At 37.3% G+C, this 22,518-nt stretch overlaps 1 protein-coding gene across 2 annotated transcripts; it reads left to right on the top strand.

Moving 5' to 3' along the window:
* The first annotated feature begins 2,145 nt into the window (after positions 1–2,145).
* Positions 2,146–21,745, top strand: mzt2b (mitotic spindle organizing protein 2B). 2 transcript variants are annotated; one of them, XM_055655226.1, is made up of 4 exons: positions 2,146–2,274; positions 3,578–3,784; positions 5,161–5,309; positions 20,231–21,745. In XM_055655226.1, the coding sequence occupies exons 2-4, from the start codon at positions 3,603–3,605 to the stop codon at positions 20,410–20,412; spliced, it is 513 nt and encodes a 170-aa protein (XP_055511201.1). In that variant the 5' UTR covers positions 2,146–2,274; positions 3,578–3,602; the 3' UTR covers positions 20,413–21,745. The 2 variants fall into 2 exon arrangements, with proteins under 2 accessions (XP_055511201.1, XP_055511202.1); XM_055655227.1 differs by lacking the exon at positions 2,146–2,274 and adding an exon at positions 2,296–2,436.
* The last annotated feature ends 773 nt before the right edge of the window (positions 21,746–22,518 follow it).

Genomic DNA, 22,518 nt, shown 5'->3' with positions numbered 1-22,518 from the left:
CTTTGTAACATTCTCGGGTCCCGATATGTGGCGCCTCTTTGCATACTTTGTGTATGGTATGCAAAACAAAGAATTTCACTATGACATGTTGCATGTGATAATAAAGTATCGTTCAATTATTTGGTACATACTTGGAGTACACTTCTGGTAACCCAGTTATAGGAAGACCTAATTAAGTTGGAAAGGGTGCAAAATAGATTCACCTTGAGTTATATGGAGAGGTTGAATAGACTGGCTGTTTTTTTTTAGGCGCGTACAAGGCTGAGTGGTGACCTTAGTGAGGTGTGCAGGACAATGAGGGGTTGGTTAATATGCACGCGTAGTCTTTTGCCCAAGTTAGAAGTTCCTCTGACTGGATGGCATTGGCTTAATGTGAGAAAGAAGAAATTTAAAAGCCAAGGGACAACTTTTTCACTAATCGGATAGCCTGTATCTTGAATGATCTTCCAGCCAAAGCTGTAGAACTGGATGCCATTACAACGTTAAAAAGAAATATAGATAGATGGGTAGGAATGGTTTAGAGGGATGTGGGCTGAATGCAGGTAAATGGAACGTCCAATTTGCCAAATTGGTCAGCATGGACAAAGTGGGACGAATGGCCTATTTTCATGTTGTACTGATCTATGACTCTAACACCTGAAGTATTGTCAACAGATTTGATCTCCTTATCTAAAAAGGGATATACACGTCTCTGATGGAGTGCATCAAAGATTCACTGGAGTGGTAGATTTGTCATATGATGAGAGATTTTAATTTAGGTTAGTTTAATTTAGACTAAGCCTGCACTCTCCAAAGTTTGAAAAAATGAGAAGAAAACCCATTCAAACTTACAAAATACTTGCAGGGTTTAATGTGGACAATGTTTTGCCTGGCTGAGGAGTCGGGGACCAGGGATCACTGTCTTGGAATAGGGAATAGATATTTAGGAATTGAAGAGGTTGGTAAATCTTTGTAATACTCTACCCTGGAGAACTGTAGAGGATCAGTCATTATTCATTCAAAACCGAGATCAATATATTTCTGGATATTAATGGAATCAAATGATATGGGGTTACTGCAGGAAAATAATGTTGAGGTCAGTGATCACAGGCTCAAAAGGCCAAATTGCCTCTTCTGCTATTTTTTACATTCTTAAACATTCCAAGATTTCTCTGTTCTTCCATAGTTTTTAGTATCTTACCCCTTATTGTAAGATATCTTGCAATGCATCACCTTCCATTTTTGACAGAACTTCAATCAATTTTGTACCCACCTGATCAGATGTCTGATGTAATTATTGGCAATCACACATATCATCTGCAGACTTCTCAATCATACCTCCTATGTTCAAGTCTTTGACAAAGGCCATATGAGCAGAGGACTTAATACAGAACCCTTGTGGAATGTCACTGCACACAGGACCCCAGTTATTCAAACTCCCATTGACCATTATCCTTTGCTCTTGCGCACTGAGCCAATGTTCAATACAATTTACTTATTGCTTTAATTAAACAATTTATTGGATTTTAACAGCCCTGTACCTACATTAAAAAAAAATCAACAACTGTTTCACACAAGAACGTAATAGGAGCAGGCCACCTGGGCACTCAAGTCTGCACCACTATTCAAAATGATCCTGGCTGATCGACACCAAGCCTAAATTCCTACTTTGTGCCAGAGCCTCATATCCCTCAATTTCCGATCTTTCTACTCCCACTTTAAATTGAGGGTTATGAGGCTCTGGCACAAACTTTAGGTATCCTCCACAAACCTCAGTATGCAGCAATGATACCTTTCTTAATCTGGAGGAAGGAACTGCAGATGCTGATTTATACCGAAGATAGACACAAAGCTGAGGATGGGCAGCATCTCCGGAGAAAAGGAATAGGTAACGTTTCAGGTCGAGACCCTTCTTCAGACCTTTCTTAATCAGCACGCTCAACATTTTGCAATGCAAACTTATGAACTACAGAAATACTCTAATATATATATTAGAGTATTTCTGAATTATAAAAAAATATATATATATATATTTATGAACTACAGAAATACTCTAATATATATATATATATATATATATATATATATATATATATTAGAGTATTTCTGTAGTTCATAAGTATATATATAATTTTTTTTCCCATCCACAACACAAGTTGCTTGTAAAACCTCCCTGAATCGCACCGAGGCGCTGTGCAGGTGCCGCCCTAGGACCATTCATCCAGGCTCGCCGTTTCCACCCGGAGGGACAGTGAGCGGAGAGCGCGGAGGCCGGTGGTTGCTAGGGAAGAGCAGGTAACTAATGGACAGCGGCTCCGGGCCTGGGATTGCGGGCGGTGGGAGACGGGCAGCGGGCGGTGGGCGACGGGCAGACAAGCCTCGGGCATCGGCGGCAGTTGTCGAGGTTCGGGCCCCGGGCCGATCGTTCGTGAGACAAATCACCTTCTAGACGGCTCGGTAACTGTCTGAGCTCATGCATTAAATAAATTGAATCACACATTCCTTAATTGTGTACAATAATCACAGTGAATCTGACCTAAAATCATTTTTTGATGTCATCCAAAGCAGTCTGAAAGTGTTCTTAATAATCCAATTGCTTTTAGCACGAATTTTCCGATTGTTTGAATATTAAATATGTAGGGTATGTTCTTGACAATCGAAAGAATAAATGTAACCAATTGTGGCCACTGTAACGGTATTGTTCCATTGAAACGAATAGAACAGTACAGCGCAGGAGCAGGTCCTTCAGACCATCTTACGATGCCAGTGTAAACAGGTCCCTATTCCTCCGTCCCCTTCATGTTCATGTATCTGTCTAATTCCATTTGCAACGATACTATTGTGTCTGCATCCAGCACGTCCTGTACAAAAAAAAATTCTTGCAAATCTCATTTACTATATAGCTTCCTCCTATGTTTGACTGGCCAAAGTGCAATATTTTAAACTCCATCAGTTATTTATCTGCCCATATTTCCAACTGATCTATAGCTTGGTGTATCTTTGATAACCTTCAACAATATTTACAAAGCCATTTTTTGTGACATCTGAAAATGTCTTAACCAGCCCATCTAATTTCATCCAAATCATTCATATATAAATGAACATCAGCCACCCCAGCACTAATCCCTGAATCCAGTATTCGCACACTTCCAATCAGAATGACATCTCTACCACAACCCTGTTTTCTTTGTCCAAGCCAATTTTGAACCCTATCAACAAGGTCACTAAGGGTGCCTTTATCTTTTCGATCGGCCTACCATGAGGGACATTGTCAAATGCTTTATAAAAGTTCATGTATATAATGTCCACTGTCCTTTCCTGATCAATCATCTTCATCACCTTCTCAAAAAAATGTGATCAAGTTTGTAAGACGTGACCGCCCCAACATAAAGCCATGCTGACTATCCCTAATATCAAATACTTTTCCAAATGTGAGTTGATGCTATCCCTAAGAATCTTACTGAGGTGGAAGATCAATCATGATTTTAATGAATGGCAGAGCTCAAAGGGTCTCCTGCTCCTATTTCTTCCATTCTTAGTGTTGCAATTTTCTTTGTTACCAGGGGTAATGGTTTTTTTCCTTTTTCTTGCATTTCAGTGTGAAGAGTTGCTCCAGTGATAACATGGCCGTACCACAGCCGTCTGCATTATCTGGCCTGGATGCACAGCAGACTCTCTTGGCTACAGTCGGTGGAAATGTACAGAAATATACAGTCAAGAAGAAGAAGATCCTCAATGCAGAAGAGCTGGAGCTGTTCGAGCTCACACAGGCAGCTGGTGTTGTTATGGACCAGGAAGTGTTCAAGTAAGTTTAGAAATAATTTAAAAAGCTTAACATTGGCTGGTGTGTATACGTTACATGGATTGTAAACATGGATAGTTTTTCCGTTGACTGGATAGCACGCAACAAAAAAGCTTTCACTGTACTTCGGTACACGTGACAATGAACTAAACTAAAACAAAAAAACCCAGCTAAATAAACAACTGTACATTTACAAAACAATTTTTGGATTATTTGAAATGTGAAATTGCAATGGACTTAAATGTTTTTCATAATTATAGCAATTAACCATACGGCCTTTGATAAAGATAGAATGCCTTCCATTGAAGGGAATAGTATCTAAAACTAATGATGCTGAAGAAGCAGATTTTGATCCTGCATGAAACTTCAAACTAAGATGTCTCCTGCTTCTGTTTAAGATTGTATAGCTGTAGCTGACTGGCACACTCTCCTCCAAATCAGAAGTTTGTGGTTCAAGTTCTGCTTTAGAAATTTAGCATTACTAAGGAACGTAAGACAAATTATCCATTGCACCCCTACACTATTCAGCTAGTTCTTTGCTGCGGTGTATAATATATCCATTTATCTATATTGGTTTGATAATTGACTAATATTGCTGTTTAACTAAAACCTACCCAGCTCACATTTGGTATTTTCTATTAATTTAAATAATTATCCCACAGTTCATTTATCTCATTACTATTTGTGGAAAATATGTGTGTGCAGATTGGTTGCCGTATTTATTATATTGCAGCCGCAGCTATGCTTCAAGGTATTATTTTGGCTGTAAGGAGCTTTGATGCCGGCTGAGATTGCAAAAGAAGCTATATATATGTAAACTGCTTTTTTCTTCCTATGTTTATCATCTTGAATAGCTGTAAACTTGTTTAAAGACTCTTCTGTCTTTCAAATTCTTTGGTCCTTCAGACTGAAAAAGGGTCCCGACCCGAAACGTCACCTCTCCATTCTCTCCAGAGCTGCTGCGTGACCCGCTGAGTTACCCCAGCATTTTATGTTTATCTTTGGTATAAACCAGCATCTGCAGTTCGTGTTTTATTAGATTTTAGCTTAAATTGCTTAAAATGTCCCTTTCCCCCAATTAAATGCCACAGCTTGTCTTTGCAGATTGATAGCCAAAAAATTATTTTTCTTAACCTCGAACTATTTGCCATGACCTTGCTTTTATATTAGCAGTCTTAATAACTGCCGTTATTTAAGTATGTTGCCCAGTTTATTTTAATGCCTTTACCAACATCCCACATTAAACAATGTTCATCTTTGAGCGACACTTTCATATGATATGAACCATTACTTATGTGGGAAATTGGTGTATATGTGCACATCTATTGATTGTACAAATGTTCTGATCCCTCTATATGTTCCTGCTTCCTGCCCATTAGAATAATTGTGGATCTGTTGAAGATGAATGTGGCTCCATTGGCAGTTTTCCAGATGCTGAAAGCTATGTGTGCAGGACACAAAATTGCAGAGGTATCCTCAACGGAAACACCACTGACTACAGCACAGAGCAGCTTGGCAGACTCCAGAGGTGAGAAATGAACAGCTGACTGGCGCCAGCATCCCCAGAGTAATTAGTATAGGACAAGCAAAAATTACATTGAATATATAATATCCCAAGTCTTGCCATTCTCACACAGATTATATACTTCACAGAGGTGCTGTGTAGATATTTTAAATGGTTTCCGGAAGAACTGAGAAGCCTACAGATTGAGGCTGTTTTATTACTGAAACATTGAATTTTGAACTGGTAGAATGCAAATTAATCCACTTGGGACATGAATAATAAGGCTGACTTTTACATTTGTTAATTTATAATTCCACACTGATGAGAGTTTATTTTCTTTATTTTGCCATTAAATAGGCCTGACTCATGAATAGACCTGACTCATAAAAAGGAAGAATTACATTTGCATCACTGGGGCCTGTTTTTATTCGGAATCTGTTAAGTACAGCACATAATATGTCCATGATTGTTGGTTTGGTGAATTCACAGAGTGAGGTGAGTCATTGGTGGAGGGGTCCTCTCTGAAAGAAGGGTATATGAAGGCAAAGTTGACCCAAAACCAATCAGTTGCATGTTCCACTGGTCAAAATGAAACCTTTAGCAGAACCTTAGAAAGTACATAATCTAGTTTCTGCTCAGCCAAGGCTAAAATAAAAAAATAGTTTAAGTAAAATAAATTCAACAGCATAATTTTTTTATTGATGAACACAAACAACTGTTAATTTGAAACTGAGGAACATGAATGGAGTAGGGAATGCTCATTAGATATACTATAAACCTCAACTTGTAATTCACCCATCTACACTCTACCCACAGCCACACTTAACTTTGTGATTTGTCTCGGAGAAACTTTCATGGGTACCAGGCACCCTATGCTTAAATATGTAGACCTAGAAAATAAGTGTTGCATGCCAAAGTGTATTTTGGGCATTTTCCAGTTGGGACGAATTAGTGGTTAGATTTTTCTTTTCACCTTACCCTTCTCAATTCTGACTCGTCTAAAGACAATGGAACAATGTTTAACACGTTCTTAAACTTAACCAGCTGGCTATACACAGGTTAGATATTGAAACCAGCACCTGATGGAAGCAGAAAGATAAAAACATAGATATTAAGTGCAGGTGTAGGCCATTCAGCCTCCTGGAGCCTGCTCTGCCATTCAATATGATCATGGCTGATCATCTAAATTCAATATTGTGATCCTGCTTTTTACCCATATCTCCTAATTTCTTCAGCTCTTAATTATATATTTAACTCCATGAATATATTTAATGATTTGGCCTCAACTACACTGTCATGATAGAGAATTACACAGGTTCATTGCCCACCCACCCTGTATACTTAGGCTGTGACCCCTAGTTTTGAATGTCTCCATCTTCAGGAACATCTTTCCTACATTGAGTCTGTTCAATCCCATCGGTATTTTATAAGCTTCACTGACAATCTTCTCTTATTCTACTAAACTCTAATAAATAAAAGCTCAGTTATCCCAATCACTCTTTGGACATCAGTCCAGTCTTTAAGACCTTCGCAGTGCTCCCTCTGAGCAAGGACATCCTTCCTCGGATATGGAGACCAAAAACCGCCCTAGTATACGCCAAACCCCTGCAAATTGCAGCAAGATGTCACTGCTCCTATCCGTATTTTCTCTCACTATTAATGCCAAGGTACCATTTGCTGTCTTAAACATCTGCTGGGCAGTGTTGAATAAATGCTATTCAGCAAAGCCATTCTGGAAATTTTGGTTGATGCACACAGCATTGCACCTGCAGTTCTATCAAGGCACCTGGAACAGCTTTAGGCTTGCTCAGTAAAATTCCTTGCTAACAGGTGGCTTTGTGCTTCTCTTGATTTATGTTATTGCTATTTATTATAGCAACTTAACACCAAGAGCTTGGGATACAAATGATCAGAAAATCAAATGGATTTCACAATTCATAGTGATGGGTTTTTGTAACTGTTTTATGTTTAAAGTCTTGAATAAAGACATTTATGTATGGCTAAAAGCATATATTTTCCCCAAAAGTTACAGCTTCCATGTATATAGTATGATTGAATGGGACAGAATCTGGATCTAATACCACACAGATGCTTGTTATAAATGTGTGTATTAATTCACATAACACAATAGTTGAAGATAGGAGTCGGGAGGAGAAATAAACCATTTGCATTTACATCGAGTTGAAAATAGTTACTCTATCATCAGATCAGAGTCTGATGACTCTGCATTAGAGTCAAATGTACTCTAATCAATAAAAATAAGAAATAAACCTATTAATTGTAATAATTCCCCACATTGTTGAATTCAGCTGGGTAAATCTCTAATGATTTCTCAGAGAGAGCAAAAGCTGAATTATTGGCTGAACTTCTCCGTCATAGAGGTCCCAGGCTCATTCTAGACCCATTTAGCAAGAGAGATTTAAAAAATCAAGTCCAATTTATCCCAGGATCATTAAGTTTAATTTGACACCCATCTGTTTGCTATGGCCATTGACCTGTAAAGAGCATCTTGTTCCCTATTGATTTTCTATGGACATAACAAAAAAGCTGTGATTTTGGACAGTCAAAAGGCCATAACCTTCTTAAAAATTAAGAGAACTGAATGAAATTTTCAGTTCTAGATCACATCTACCCATATAGTCTTTACTTGGATGACCTGAAATAAAAGCAGTAATTAGTTAGTTACCCAATTAGCTAATTTCAAACTGTCATTGATCTAAACATCTATCCATTTCTTAATCTTAAAAGCAATGAAATAATACTAAAAATAATAACAATAAAACCATTTTTAAATCTCATGCCATTAAGCAAATGGAGTACAGACTTACAGTAAAAAATCGGCTTTCTAGTGTTCAATCTGCCACTTCACATTGCGCTGGATATGTGCCTCAAATGCCCAGAAAAACACTAACATAAAGAGCCCAAAATGAACAATGCAATTAAATGACAGAAAGCATCAATGGGATATGCAGCTTCTCCAGGCCATGTAATTGTGGACTCAGACACATAAGAGACAGGCAACCAGAGCGACCCTCTATCTCAAATGCAGCTCTTGATTTGTTGTATTAGTGGGTAAATTGTTTTATTTTCAGATAACATTCCTGACCTTGGTTAGTGCTAGCAATGATGGAATCTTTCTTCTTTAAAATATTACTTTGTCCATTGTCTTCATGGTAGCTACTCGTGTTCTTTTGTCATCATTCTCATTTCCTCCAGTATTAGCTGGATTGTTTCCTTACTATCGTTAATTGATAGTTTCCAGGAGCAGATTCTATTCTAAAATTCAGAATTCTTCAGTATATCACAAAAGGGTTTTTGTTAACTCCTGCTGGAAAGTAACTCCTGCTGGAAAGTATATGCATGTAAATACTTCCTACACATTGTGTCTGCGCCCGTGTGAAATCTCTTCAAGGTATCCCTACTTTGAAGACGTTCTCCTCTCTCTCCGACGAGAGATCTGCAACACCCTCTCTCACTGTTCCTCTGTGATCGCTCTTGTTCTCCAGCTCTACGACCACATTTTAACCCAGACTCGCTACCACAGCTGCTTTGATCTGTTGTTTTCACACCTTACATTCTCTTTATACCTTCCATATTTCCAATTTCCCTCTCCCCTGACTCTCAGTCTGAAGAAGGGTCTTGACCCAAAACGTCACGCCAGAAATGCTGCCTGTCCCGCTGAGTTACTCCAGCATTTTGTGTCTATCTTCTATGTGAATACTGAATTGGGATCAAATGCTGATGCTAGTGGTCAGCTAGCCCATCAACATACATCATCTAGACTTGTATTGTTATGTTTTGAGTTTGGTGAGTGTCTAGTGCCCTTTTATATCTACAATTGCTTAAACATAGGCTTTTAAAAAATCCTTGCACTTTTTTTTACAAACTATTCCATCTATGACTACTTTTAAGATGGTTCTTAAAACATCTCAATTGTTTTTATGCCAAATTTCTCCAATGATGGTTGAAAGAATATTACTTGAAAGATAATTTCACTGATTGCAGAGTGCCATCTTTAATCAATATCCTTTTACAACTGTTACCATCTTAGTGTTGAAGAATGTATGTTTTTTATATACAAGTCTCTGAATATATGGTTGGTCTTTTTGGTATGAGTATTGCAACTCAGAAACATTTAAAGTTTTAAATTACAGATCGACTTTTTTTGAAATGGGAGTAAATAATGAAGCCATTAATGAAAATTTAAATGAGTTGTATACCGATCATTTATGAATTGAGGCACTGTGATTAGAGTTTCTAATATATTGCAGAATGTATTCTAAAAGTTAGTTAAATTTATGTGACTTTCACTGCTAGTCAAATGCTTGTTCATGGACCGGTGAAGCCTATCTCGTGGTGTCCTTTCTCTTGGTTTTCTGTGCAATTTCTGTATCTCTGTATCTGTCTCTCTTCCCTGCCCAACCCAGCAGCCCCCCACCCCCACCCTTCCTCTTGCTTTTCTGAACAGCTTCAGGTAAGATCTAATCTCTGTTGGACAAGTAATGTTTCAATTGGAAGGTTCTATGGTAACTGCAATAAAATAGACTTCCAGCGGGGTTTTTGTGAGAGTGGCACTACAAATTTAGTATGAGAGTTTGGTCTCGGTAAAGATACCATAATCAGTATCACTTTGAGATAGCTTTTCGCACCTTAATTTTATCATGTAATTATATAGTTTATCAGGCGTGTTCAGAGATCGGATTGCAACAAAATGAGAATTTGAATGTACAAAATAAATCATCTTTGCATAATTTAATCTGTTGTATGGGCAGTGTGAAGAAGTATTTCCATCAGATTTCCCTTTAAGAAAATCAAGCCCTCTTGTCTAAACTTACTTATTAATAAGTTTTGATTTCAAAACTCATGCACACATAAACACATACGACAGTATTTCAGATTAATTATGGTAAAGAATAGTAATCCCAATTCTTTGCATTATGTGCATGTAATCAGTTCCCCTGAAGATGTAAAGAAACTTCCAAACAAAAGATACACTGAGGAAGTAATGTTAAACTTCCTCATAACTTTTTCTAAATGATTTTGATATTGATTGTCAGTTGTAACTATTGAATCCAAAGGCTTGTTAGAGCTAAATTCTTCACGAAAGGTTGTCTTGAGTTTGTATCTTTGTATTGAACTAAGTTTCTGTAACTCTCGCCGTCTTGTGTTCTTTAATGTATTTTCATGTCTTTCCTCCTTGAACTAGAACATTCGTTTATCTCCGTAAAGAACAGTAAAATCCCAGCACTCTCTTTTTCTTCTGCCCGATCTCCAAGACTAGGCACTAAGATTGTGGTCTACAACCCTGCTGATGCTTGCTCACCTCTCTCTCAAGGTCCCCCTGGTTCCTTCCAGTTTTCTTGCTGCCTGTTCTCGCCCTTCTCAGGTTGCGTTTATTAGTTTATCTGCTAGGTTCCTGTACAGTCAATGATTGCACTAGGAACTAGATTACAAACTGAAACATTTCACAGAGTGGAGCTGCTTCTTTTTAAACATTTGAGCTCGTACTAAGAATTAGATTAGCATAAACAACTGGATATTAAATTTTCTTTGACCAATTTCTTTCCTTTTGATAACACTTATGATTAGACGGAAGCTATGCTTAGATAATGTCAATTATTTTTTAAAGTGACACCATGTTCTGGACTTTAGCCAGGAGGAAGGCTTCATGTGGGAATGTTATTGTGGGTTTGAGTAACTTGGAAGAGGTTTACAGATTATTCTGCAGAATTTAACTGAAATGTTTCATCAAGTGAGATTCCATTGCCAGGAAGGCAGATAGTCCAGGAGCCTTATAAAATGTAAGGCTATTTCAGACGGTGAAAGTCCAGAAAGCAGATAAGTAAAATGAAGCAAGATTATGGCAGCTGATGGTGTCCAGGTGACAAGATTGTTGGGAGGTGGGGAGATCCAATTACAGGAATTATTGAGCGATGGATGATTTGTGGGTCCTGTGTGATGACACAAACAATCCAATATCTGTCAAAGAGGAGAAAGCAGTCACAAGTCCTAGTGGTGGAGGTGGAGTGATAAGTACTGATAAACTCAATAGAGGAAACAATCAAACTTCCTGGCATTTGCAGCATGCATTCAATCAATCGTGGGTGCTTTCATTTGTTAATTTTTCCATGTCTGAAAAATCTAGGTGCTTATTTAACAGTTGAAAAGAAGATATGAGCTTTATTACAATATTTGACTCTCAAACCAACTTCCATAAACTGATTTGCACCCTACCCTTAATATTAAAGTGAAGAAATGCAGCCTTATTATAATATTTAAATATATCCATGTTCTCCAGAGATGCTGCCTGACCCGCTGAGTTATTTCAGCACTTTTTGTCCTTGCGGGTAGGTAGGCTCGTGTTCCAGATTTTTTTACAGTTTAGTCTCTTCTACAACCTTAATCCATTCATTTAGGGACTTAACATTTAACTTCATGTCATAATATGCTGAATGTATATATTCTGAAAATGATTTGAATTATTTTATATGTGCTATCTATATATTACTAAAAGTCTGATCTTGACCACTTCCTGTTGTTCTGTATATTGATTTTAGAAAAAACGCTGCCACTTATGGCTGTGATTTTTGGTCATCTTACTCAGAGTCCCCCCCCTGCTGCGCAGGACAGGAGGGTTTTTTCCATCGATGAAAATGAAAAGAGTTATTAGTGTTTAAAAAATGTTGAGATTCTCTGTCCTGAAGGCCACGCCCCTTCCGGAGGGACTATAAAACCCAGAAGTGTTGAGTGCCTCAGTCTGTCTCTGCAAAATGGGGGGATTGAGAGGGTCACGTCTCTCAGTCTGAGCTGTAAATAACACTGAACACGTGTAACTAAACTGTGAGTGGTTTTACTGACCTGTGAGTGCCCTTAATGTGGTTTCAAAATATAGTTTGGAAATGCTAAAGCTGCGTTACCTTTGGCTTGGAAATGCTAAAGCTGTGTTGCCTTTGGTTTGGAAATGCTAAAGCTGTGTTGCCTTTGGTTTGGAAATGCTAAAGCTGTCTTGCCTAATTAAAGTTGCCTTGCCTAATTAAAGTTGCCTTGCCTAATTAAAGTTACCTTGCAAAATTAAAGTTGCTTTGCCCAATTAAAGTTACCTTGCCCAATTAACGTTGCCTTGCCTTCTATATAATTAAAAGTCTAATCTTGACCACTTCCTGTTTGCGCTTTAAATTGATTTTAGAAAAGACGCTACCACGTACGGCTGTGATTTTTGCCCACTCAGAGTCCCCCACCGCTCATCAGGTGCCGAGGATCTTTCTCATCGATGAAAAATAAAAGAGTTATTAGTGTTTATAAAATGTTGAGATTCTACTTTGGCACATGCTTTTAATTTACAAGATTGTATTGGCTACTTTTGGGAAAGATTTTGTAGGTAGGATTCAGGATCCAAGGGTTAATGTTATAAAGTATTATTGGATCATTTTAAATTGTAAATTCCAGAAAGGAATTTTGATTTGGTGCACAGGGGATCCCTCATTGCGGCCTTTCGGATAACAGAAAATTCCCTTCGCAAAATTCACAAATCACCACCCAGAAATGTATTTCCACCATCCAGAACAAAATGTGTTCATTATATGGAAGGAAATTGGTAAATTAAGAAACACAACATTTTTTTCTCAACTCTTTTTTCCCAGCACAAGTACATGATGCGGCTTCACGTTAAAATTACGATACGAGACAATTTTTTGGAATGTAAAAACAGATGTTTGAATTCTTTCACTCATGATTAAATGAATGTTATTTGGACCTGGTCCAGTAATTATTCTTGATTCTGCAGGATGTATTGAAGATGACAGCATTCAAAAATGGAATGACGCTGTTTGACTATAGTCACAGAGTTAAATGGCACGGAAACAGGTCCTTTGGCCCGAATTGCCCATGCTGACCAAATTGCATAACCAAACAGGCCCCACTTGCCTTTACCTGGCCAGCTCCCACCAAAACTTTCCTATTCATGTACTTGTCCAAGTTTCTTTTAAATTTCATAATTTTACCCATCTCCACCACTTGCTTTGGCAGCTTATTCCATGAACTCTCTGTATGAAAAGATTGTTCCTCGAGTTTCTCCCTTTGCACCTTTATCCTATGCCCTCTAATTTTAAATATGGAGTAATCAAGATTTTGCTTTCATGTTAAGAGCTTTTGTTTTCTTGGCATTCTACAATAAAGCATAGTGTAATTCATTTGGCATTGATAGTCATAATGGTATCAATACTGACCTGGCATTGTCAATGTGGTACGTATTCCATGGTGCTCCATTTTATTTGCGCAGCATTTTCACTTTTGCCTAATGCCTACTGTTTTGATAAATCAGCTAATTATTCTACAATAGCATCTGCATTAATGTTTGTTGTTACGACAAAAAATAATATATCTTTTAGTATATAAATTGTAATGCCGCAAGTCCTAAAATGTAGTCTTCAATATACGTTTTGTTGCAGTCATTGGTACAGTCCAATGTATAGTTTAACACATTTGCTTGATTTTTGACATATTCTATAAATCTGAAGTACTTGATCAAACAGGGACAACTGTTTTTTGTCTGGGGCAACTAAAAGCTATATGAATGAATGAATGAGTAAGTTTATTGGCCAAGTATTCACATACAAGGAATTTGCCTTGGTGCTCCACCCACAAGTGATAACATGACATACAGTGACAGTTAGGAATGACACATCAAACATTAATAATAAAACATTATTGATTAAACATGAGAATTAAATAATATACCAGAGCAAAAGGAGGCTACAGATTTTTGGTTATTGAATAGAGCTACTACTCGTGGAAAAAAAAGCTGTTTTTATGTCTGGCTGTGACAGCTTTGACAGTATCAGTATTTATTGGTAAGTCAGTGTATGGGCAAAGATTTTTAAAAATAGTTTCCTGCATTCTGCATCTTCAGGCATTGCAGTGGTTAAGTATAACACCGAAAGATATCTAGGTGGTCCTAAAAATTGTCAGTGATTAATAGTAGGTCCGATTGTAAAGTACAAAGAAGGGCATGTAAAAAGGAAATATCTTAATAGGTTCCTTTTCTGGTTGCCAAGGCACAAGGGAGGTATTTAAGCACCAGAGGAATAATAGAGAAGAAATAAAAGACTAAATTCAAGAAAGCTTAGGCTTCTTAACCAAAAAGGTATCTAAGAGGTGACCTGGTGTAAGTATAAACAATAATTAAGGAAACACACTTTGTGAGGCCCAGATTCAAACTAACAAAATTGTGACGTTGAAAAGAAATGTGAAAAGGTCACTAATGATTGTTAGGCACAAGTATTTGATTGATGAGTATTAATTGGGTAATGTTGAAGCCAAACATTTTTTTAATTTAACAAAACATGTTTACTGCAAATTTCAAGTGATATGCTCCAATAATCATTAAAACAAAAAGATGAAGCAATGATTTAAGCTCTGGTTCCTGGTGCGATCTGACTGTCTGTTTCAGGGAGCGGCGTTGGTTAGGATGTAGCTGATCTTAAGGGTTGGAATTTTCTTGGTATCTAGAAATACAAAACGACTCAGTGCTGCACAAAAATCCATCTTGCAACTGACTCACTAATCCTAATGTTCAGGAGCCTTTATTTTAAAAATAATACATTCATAAAGTAACTCTGTCCTTATCAATTAATCTCATTGTATTAATGTCAATGTTGACATTTTTTTCCTTTTAAATCATTGAGTTAAACGTTATGTAAAAAAAAATGTAAAAAACAATGGCTCATTAGGATTTTGAGACTAAATCATTCATTCATCTCACTATTCCCAGAATTGTCTTTGTTCTCATGCTTCACAATCATTTGCTAACTTGCTTGTTCATTGCTTTAAATGCAATGCTGGTTAAGACACATTGCCTCCGATACTCATTTATAAATAAAGTGATGAACTTAATGCGTAGATGAGCTTGTGGAAATTGAATGATTTACTGTGTATAGAATGGGGGAATGGAAAAATCAGGATGAGAACTGAATTATTGAGAACTGTTGCATTAATTTCTCCAGTTGGGTAATTTTTTGTTGGAATGTCACAAAACCCTGAGTCTTTATAATCTCCTCATACCATTCTTCAGTACTGTATTTAAGGCAGTAAAGAAGCTTCAGTTTTTTCATTTAAGTTCAGTGTTAAAATGTCTCATCAAAGCAGGATCACTGGATCGTTAATGTTTGGGGCTGCACTGAGTTTGATTCTGTGCCTTGCTAGATCTGAATTTGTAATCTGACAACAAGTCACAATGGCAGCTAAAGATTCAGTTTAACCAATTGCAATACAGCATTATTTTGTTGTCTTGCATCTTGTACTCAGAGGCTTGGGAAATTTTGAGGCTTTCTGTAAGTTTTTTAACAGACAAGTATTGACAGTGTATTGTAGTTGGTAGTGCACAGATTAAGAATAGATCCACTGCTTTCTTCATCTCACACATTAGTTCCTCAGTGTAGAAGTTTCATTAGTGGAGTTCATACTAAGACACTTGATGCATTTATCCAGGATTTCTCCTGCATCAGATTTGTTTTTTGTGATGAACGCTGCAGGACATAATTGCTTTGCAGTCATTAAGATATGAAATGTAGATGTGAGTTCATGACCCATTCTTGTTTTCTTGAAAGTTTCCAATTTGCCTGATAAATGTTCTGGATAAGTTGCTTCCTAATCCTAAACATGAATTGGAAACTTCAAATGGTACAATTGGAAAATTATTGGAAAGAAATGTTTAATATTACCTTCAGTTTTCACCGAATATGCCCTTTTGCTTTTTACATAAAGATACTTTTGTGGCGTGTGCAGTCCTAGTACATTTGTGGAAGGTCAAGGTTATGAAAATGTTTTTCCCAAGCAGCACCATTTACTGTGTTTATTCATTGTAGCCAGATGTTAATGTTGCTATTCCAACTGTGTTGCAGTACAATGCAACCAATAATGGACACAGTAAAGTGTTTAGTTAAAGTCGCAATGTTTAGTATTTCTGAATTATGTCCAAATTATGAGTTGATAAGCACATACCATTTTTTAAAATGTTTATTCAAATAATGGAATTTTCCAACCCTAAGATGTTTGCAGGTGTGAGGTAATGGTGATAAACTAATAAACTCCTGTTACATTTATTCTGGAATCTAGACATCCGTGTATATATATGTATCTGTATTGGAATAATTAGAGGAAAGGTTTATTTTCTAAATGGTTTGCTGGGTTTATATATGGAGTGATGCATGTCTGCTTTGCTGCTTTGTTTGTGTGACTAACAGGAATATTTTATATCAAATGCATATGATTCCACATCAGGTCACCAACTGAAATTACATCCTATTCACTGAACATGGTTGCTCCTTGCTTATTGTAGCCCACTCATTTGTAATTTGATGATTGTAGAAATGAGGCATCTTCAATTGAATCTTTGTCGGTTGCGTTAGATATTACTTGACACAATTAACAGTTTATTTTAAACCTCGGCCATAGTACATTTATACTCTACTTGGAAATGGTTTCTTTTTAGTTATCCTTGCATTTAGAATATTGATTTCCTTTGTATGAAATTCTCAAAGTGTTGGTATGTTTCCATTCTGGTTTCACCCCAGGGAAAAATGGTTAGTGTGTTGAATGTTGTTGTGGATCCTCAGCATAAATATAATTACGGGCTTGTAAGTCAACTAATTAATATTATTCTGATCTTGTCTTTACACCTGAGTGAGAAAGATATAAATCTGATCTTGTCTGTTGTTGAAATCCAACGGTTAATTTTATTTCTTATACGTTATAAGTAACATCCTAAACATCAACCGTTGACATTGAATACATTCTGAGATACAGTTGTGAATGTTAAGTTCAATTTCCTAAGGAACTGGAAAAAGCATTGGGGAATACTACCTGGATAAGTAGTTCCTACAACTGAACCTGTTGTAAAATCTCTCGTCGGTCAGTTAAAAATCCTGTATAGTTAGGCTGAAACCTATGGCAATTAATGTCCTGTGTAGACAAACTGGATGGAAATAAAGGATGATTCTGTGAGGGACTGGTCTGTGTTCACCACTATCTTCAGGTTCAGGCAGCCAAGAGCAGAGCAGACGGAGGTTTTAATCTCACAGTCAAGTGACTGCCTGCTAAATTTAGTGGAATAGAGGTGATTTAAATGATAGAAATATGAGATCTGAAATTAAATTTGCGTTTTTTTCTCCCCCCAGAAATGTGGATACTATTATATTTATTAACCAAATTGCTAATTTGGCAACACTTAATGTTGGTTGGTTGAAGGAGACAATGATAATGGCTGAACCGTATTGTACATTGAAGTTACTTGCAGGCCATACCAGATGGAGGATGTGGGTTGATTTTGCTGACAGAACTGGTTTGATTTTTATGACATACTGACAACTTTCTTGATCATTTGTCAATGGAAACTTTAGTTTAGTTTTTAGTTTAACAATACTGGGTGGAAACAGGCCCTTCCGTCCACAGAGTCTGCACAGACAGTGATCCCCACACAGTAACACTTCTACACACACGCACTAGGGAAAAATTTACATTCATACCAAGCTAATTAACTTCCAAACCTGTACATCATTTGAAAATCATGAGATTTGATTAATTCTGTTTCTGTACCATGACATGATTTGACTCTAAAATCAATGATTTGTTAGTCTGAGACCTAAGCTATTATACATGTTGCATAACATGCACCAATGGTGTTTGACCAGGGCATGAATGATGGAAACGTGGAAATTGATATGGGTTAATGTGAGAGATGTGGATTATATGGTCGTAATGCTGAAGTGGGATGACTGGTCCAAGTTCTGTGTATTCTTATATTTTTGAAGGATGCGGATAAGGTATGAAAATATTACCTGACATTACCTGATAAAGTTGCCGCAGCAGTATATTTAAAAAATAGTTGCAGTTATAGAGTAATAATAAAGTTGATTTAACTGTCTTGCAGAACAATGCACATACCCGTGTTTGAATTTGTTTTCATACTAAATGCAGACTATCAAGTTAATTATTGTCCTTTAGCTCTCAGGAATTTAAACATCACTTTCGTCTTTAGTTTTGAATTGCTGCGTGATCTGGGAAAGTTGATGTAGCAGCCTGTTCCTGAGAGTGATCATTTCATGAACACTTGGACGATTGCAGACCCAAGTGACTGGTCCAAGAGACTGACCTGGTCTGTTTCTTTTTGGAAATGGTCGTTCTAGCTGAACCTCGGGCAGTCCCAGTGGATTTCTGTTCTTGTAGGATTCTGCTGGTACCTGTTGTTGGAATACATGCCCTTGTTACCTGATGATTTACGAAATCCTGCAATCTTTTCTCCCATATTGGCTGTGAGTTAACATGCTGCTGGCGTTGTGACGGATCTGGCTTGCTTTATGCTGTAGTCTCCATGCTGTAGAGGAGCACAATTTGGCTGGCAGTAGTTGGCTTTCACACTTTCTTTTTTTATTTGTGCTGCTAAAAGCTGCTTTTCCAAAAAATAATTGATTGTTGCTGGTGTTCCTCTGAGATGGGAGTTCTAATGTCTTTCCCAGCTTTGGGAGGAGGTGGGAATCCAGATTATGTTCACAAAAGAGCTCAAGTTCATTGATTCATTTAATTTACACTGCACAGTGGTGGCAAAAGTATGCTTCTTTACAGAAGTGATTGAAAATTGACTGAAAAGTATGGATGATTCTTATTGGGTTGATTGTTGTAACTTGGTCATTGAAGCCATTCCATTGAGTAAAAAAGTTATTTGAGCCAACTACCAGATTTTATTTGTGAACTTCTCTCCACTCCTAATTAGCTGATTGGAATCAGTTTTAAAATGTGTTCAGAAAGTTATTTTATCACACTGGGTGGTTTAAAGTTTGAATGCAGCTTTGAGCAAAATAACGTTTAGTTTTTTTACACAGGCTTTTTCTTTATAGTGTGTAAAATGTATTTTTCTAGAATCTTGTGAGCTGTAAGGGTCATTTTAATTTTCTGCATGTGGAAGGTTAATTTGGATATGTTTTTTTCTAAATTCATAGCAGTTCTGACAAAGATGTGTTCTATAATAATGCCCTGTAATGGATCATTACACTCTACATGAGAATTTATTATTTTCCTTAATGGTTTCTATCCGGTGAACATCTCTTCCAAATGAGGAGATTCTGTTGGCACACCCTATCTTTTGGTGGTTTTCCCCCATTTCCCAGAATACTCCTTTACAATAAGATAGTTTTTCTAGTTTCCAATTCTAGTTTCCAATAGTTATCGTCCAACAATCTATCCAACTATGAGTAGAGCAAGGCATTTTAATTTCCGCTCCGTCCACAAAAGTAAAGAGACAGGAATTAAGTTCAGTATTCCTAACTTTTTTTTCCTTTTCCCCCCTCCACAAGTGTGCCCAAACTGTTACCAAAGTCTATCTTGTATAATCGGACTTCAACGTGCAGATTCTGGATTAAACCGATGATGGACACAAAAAGCTCAGCGGGTCAAGCAGCATCGAGAAAAGAAATGTGATATTTTGAGACCCTTCTTCAGACTGAGGGTCAGAGTCTTAATCTGACTCTTAGTCTAAAGAAGGGTCTCGAACCGAAACGTCACCCATTGTTTTTCTCCAATGATGCTGCCTGACCCGCTGAATTACTCCAGCTTTTTGTGTCTATCTAATAAGGGTTTGAACCTTGCCAGTGCAACTGCCCTTTCCCCTCCCATTTTGGCATTGTGTCTGCTTGATTTAATCCAAATTACAGGTGGACACTAGGCAGGAGAAGATCAAATAGATACCTTATTGATAAAGCAGCTATGATGCATTCCACACCACAAAGGGGCTCATCAGTATATTTTGACCAGGTTTTCACCTTGGAGGAACACTAGCACAGGATATATTATCTCTTCTAGAGTGTATATGATGCTATTAAGTTCCAAATTGTCTTGATTACAAAGCTAACTGCTATCTTTTCTTCCCCTCCCACCACCACCCCTTTCCTTCGCAGTGAGAAATAAATCTAATACCGCTATCAGTGGCACACAGACCCAGACAGAGCGAAGCACCGCCCGTGAAGGATGCAGCCAGCGTATGTCGCGGCAGCCAAGCGCCACTAGAGTCCCCAAGGGCAGCAGTACTGGGAAAGCTACTGGAAGTAGTAGCAGCGCACACACAGCATCTACCCAGTAGACTGACTGTGTTGTTGGGGAGAGGGAATTTAAAACAGGGGTACTGTATTTGTACTGTATTTGTTTCTTGCACGGTCTAATGATACAGGCTGCCTATTTAGAGTTTCTAAACAGCTTGTCTACATGTCCCATCCAGCAGATATTGTGCCAGAAGCAAATTGTGAAGCAGAAACATCAGCAAAGAGAGCCAGTTGGAGACCGAATTTGAGATTTAATATGTGATGAAATTTTCTGATGTTTTGAACAAAAAAAATAAAACCACCCTTGTTACATATTAACACAATGCAAATGCTGAAACTGAAAACCACAATAACAATAAAAATTGAAAACCAAGCAATAAAATTAATGATAAAACAGGACAATGTCTGTAAAAGGAAAAATTGCAAAACTGTTCCAATTAATGCAGCTCTGGATTCCTGGGAGGGGAAGTTCTTAAAATTCTGCACACTGGAGAAAGTCATAATAGAGTCATTTCGAGGGAACCAACAAAGAAGTCCCCCAAATCATGCCCAAAGCCACATAAAACCAGAATGACAGCCTCCTGGTGAACATGTTTCACTAATTTCTTAATGTTGTTTTCACTAGAGATTCATTGTTGCCTCCAAATCTAATAGCCACATTCCCCAATGTGACTATTATACAATATTATCCTTCCCAACAATTGCATCTGGAATTCATGTCTTTCCATCAATGCTGATAAACCACCCATTACATACAGAGCTTATCCAAGAATTTATCCTGCTGCCTAGATTATAGTTTAGACCCTAAACTAAGGGTACTAAAATACACCTTGATATTGTTAATTTTCCATCTATCAATATCATTGTACACAAGAGTCTTATTCCTAGCAGTTATATAAGATTTGGAATCTTCACACCTATCTCTAAATCTGCTTTGAAACAAAATGATTCAATGAGCCTTGTACTCTTACTTGTACCCCAATATGAATTGCTCACATGTGACATTGTTGGCTAAGGCGGTACAACTGTGTTTAGTTTATTGTCAAGTGTACCAAGATACAGCGAAAAGCTTTTGTTGCGTGCTAACCAGTCTACATAAGACAATATCTGATTATAATCGAGCAATCCACAGTAAACAGATACATTATAAAGGGAATAATTATCCAAATAAAACCCACACCTTGCATCACGATCCAATGAACGAAATAAAACATCCACCACTGCATTAAATAAAATAGCAGCAAGTGGGCTCCCAAGCATAGCCCCTTTTTTTTTAAAGATTTGTGATATCTTCTTACTGTATATATGTGTGGATTTCTGTCTTGCCTTCTTTCATTGTTAATATGTTCAAATAAAGGTCCATCACAAGACCAACTCAATGTTTTTCAACACCCATATGACATACACCCTGTGTTAGATTGCAACCCACGGAGTTAAAAACTTTAGTTAAATTGATTAAAAACTACTGCCATGTACTCCTGATTTTTTTTTGAAATTGCTATTTTTAAGCAACCCTTCTGAGTGCTATGTAAAATTATGGCCTCAGTCCATCTCCTTAGTTTCTATATAAATATGTTTTGTATAAAGTGGAGCTGATCTTAATAGGTCTCAGTTTATTGATGTTCCTCAATTTGACTGGACCATCAGACTTTGGAATTAAAAGCTATCATATAGCTTTGGTGTTTTGGGGGAATTCACCTACACTGTGGCTAAAAAACTGTGTTAAAATATCTAATCTAAATTTTATCATGTCCTTTAATTTTAAACAATCCCAGCTGGCAACCATATCCTTTTTGAAATAATTTAGGTACAGGTGTTGATCACATGCCTACTAGGTTGGAGTTTGCTGTGACTCACAATAATAATCAATGTTTTATTTGGTGAGTGCGACCACTGCCTATGCATGTATGTCTTTTTGCTGATTACTTCCTCCGGTAGAATTTATTACCAATGGCATCTTGAGGTTTTTTGTGGAGGTGGAAGCTTGATGGAAAGTGTGACTTAATTCACCGGACTCTATGTTCCTGCCTTTAACAAAGCATATGTCATCTTGTGCAGGCATTTGCTACCATAAATTGTATACTGGTTATAAAAATGCTAAAATGATTGTACAAGAGAAATGGATGCTGATCAACATTTGCATATAG

The sequence above is a fragment of the Leucoraja erinacea genome, chromosome 25 (genome assembly GCF_028641065.1).
Source record: "Leucoraja erinacea ecotype New England chromosome 25, Leri_hhj_1, whole genome shotgun sequence".
Classification (NCBI taxonomy): domain Eukaryota; kingdom Metazoa; phylum Chordata; class Chondrichthyes; order Rajiformes; family Rajidae; genus Leucoraja; species Leucoraja erinaceus.
This window is presented reverse-complemented; position numbering and strand designations above follow the sequence as displayed.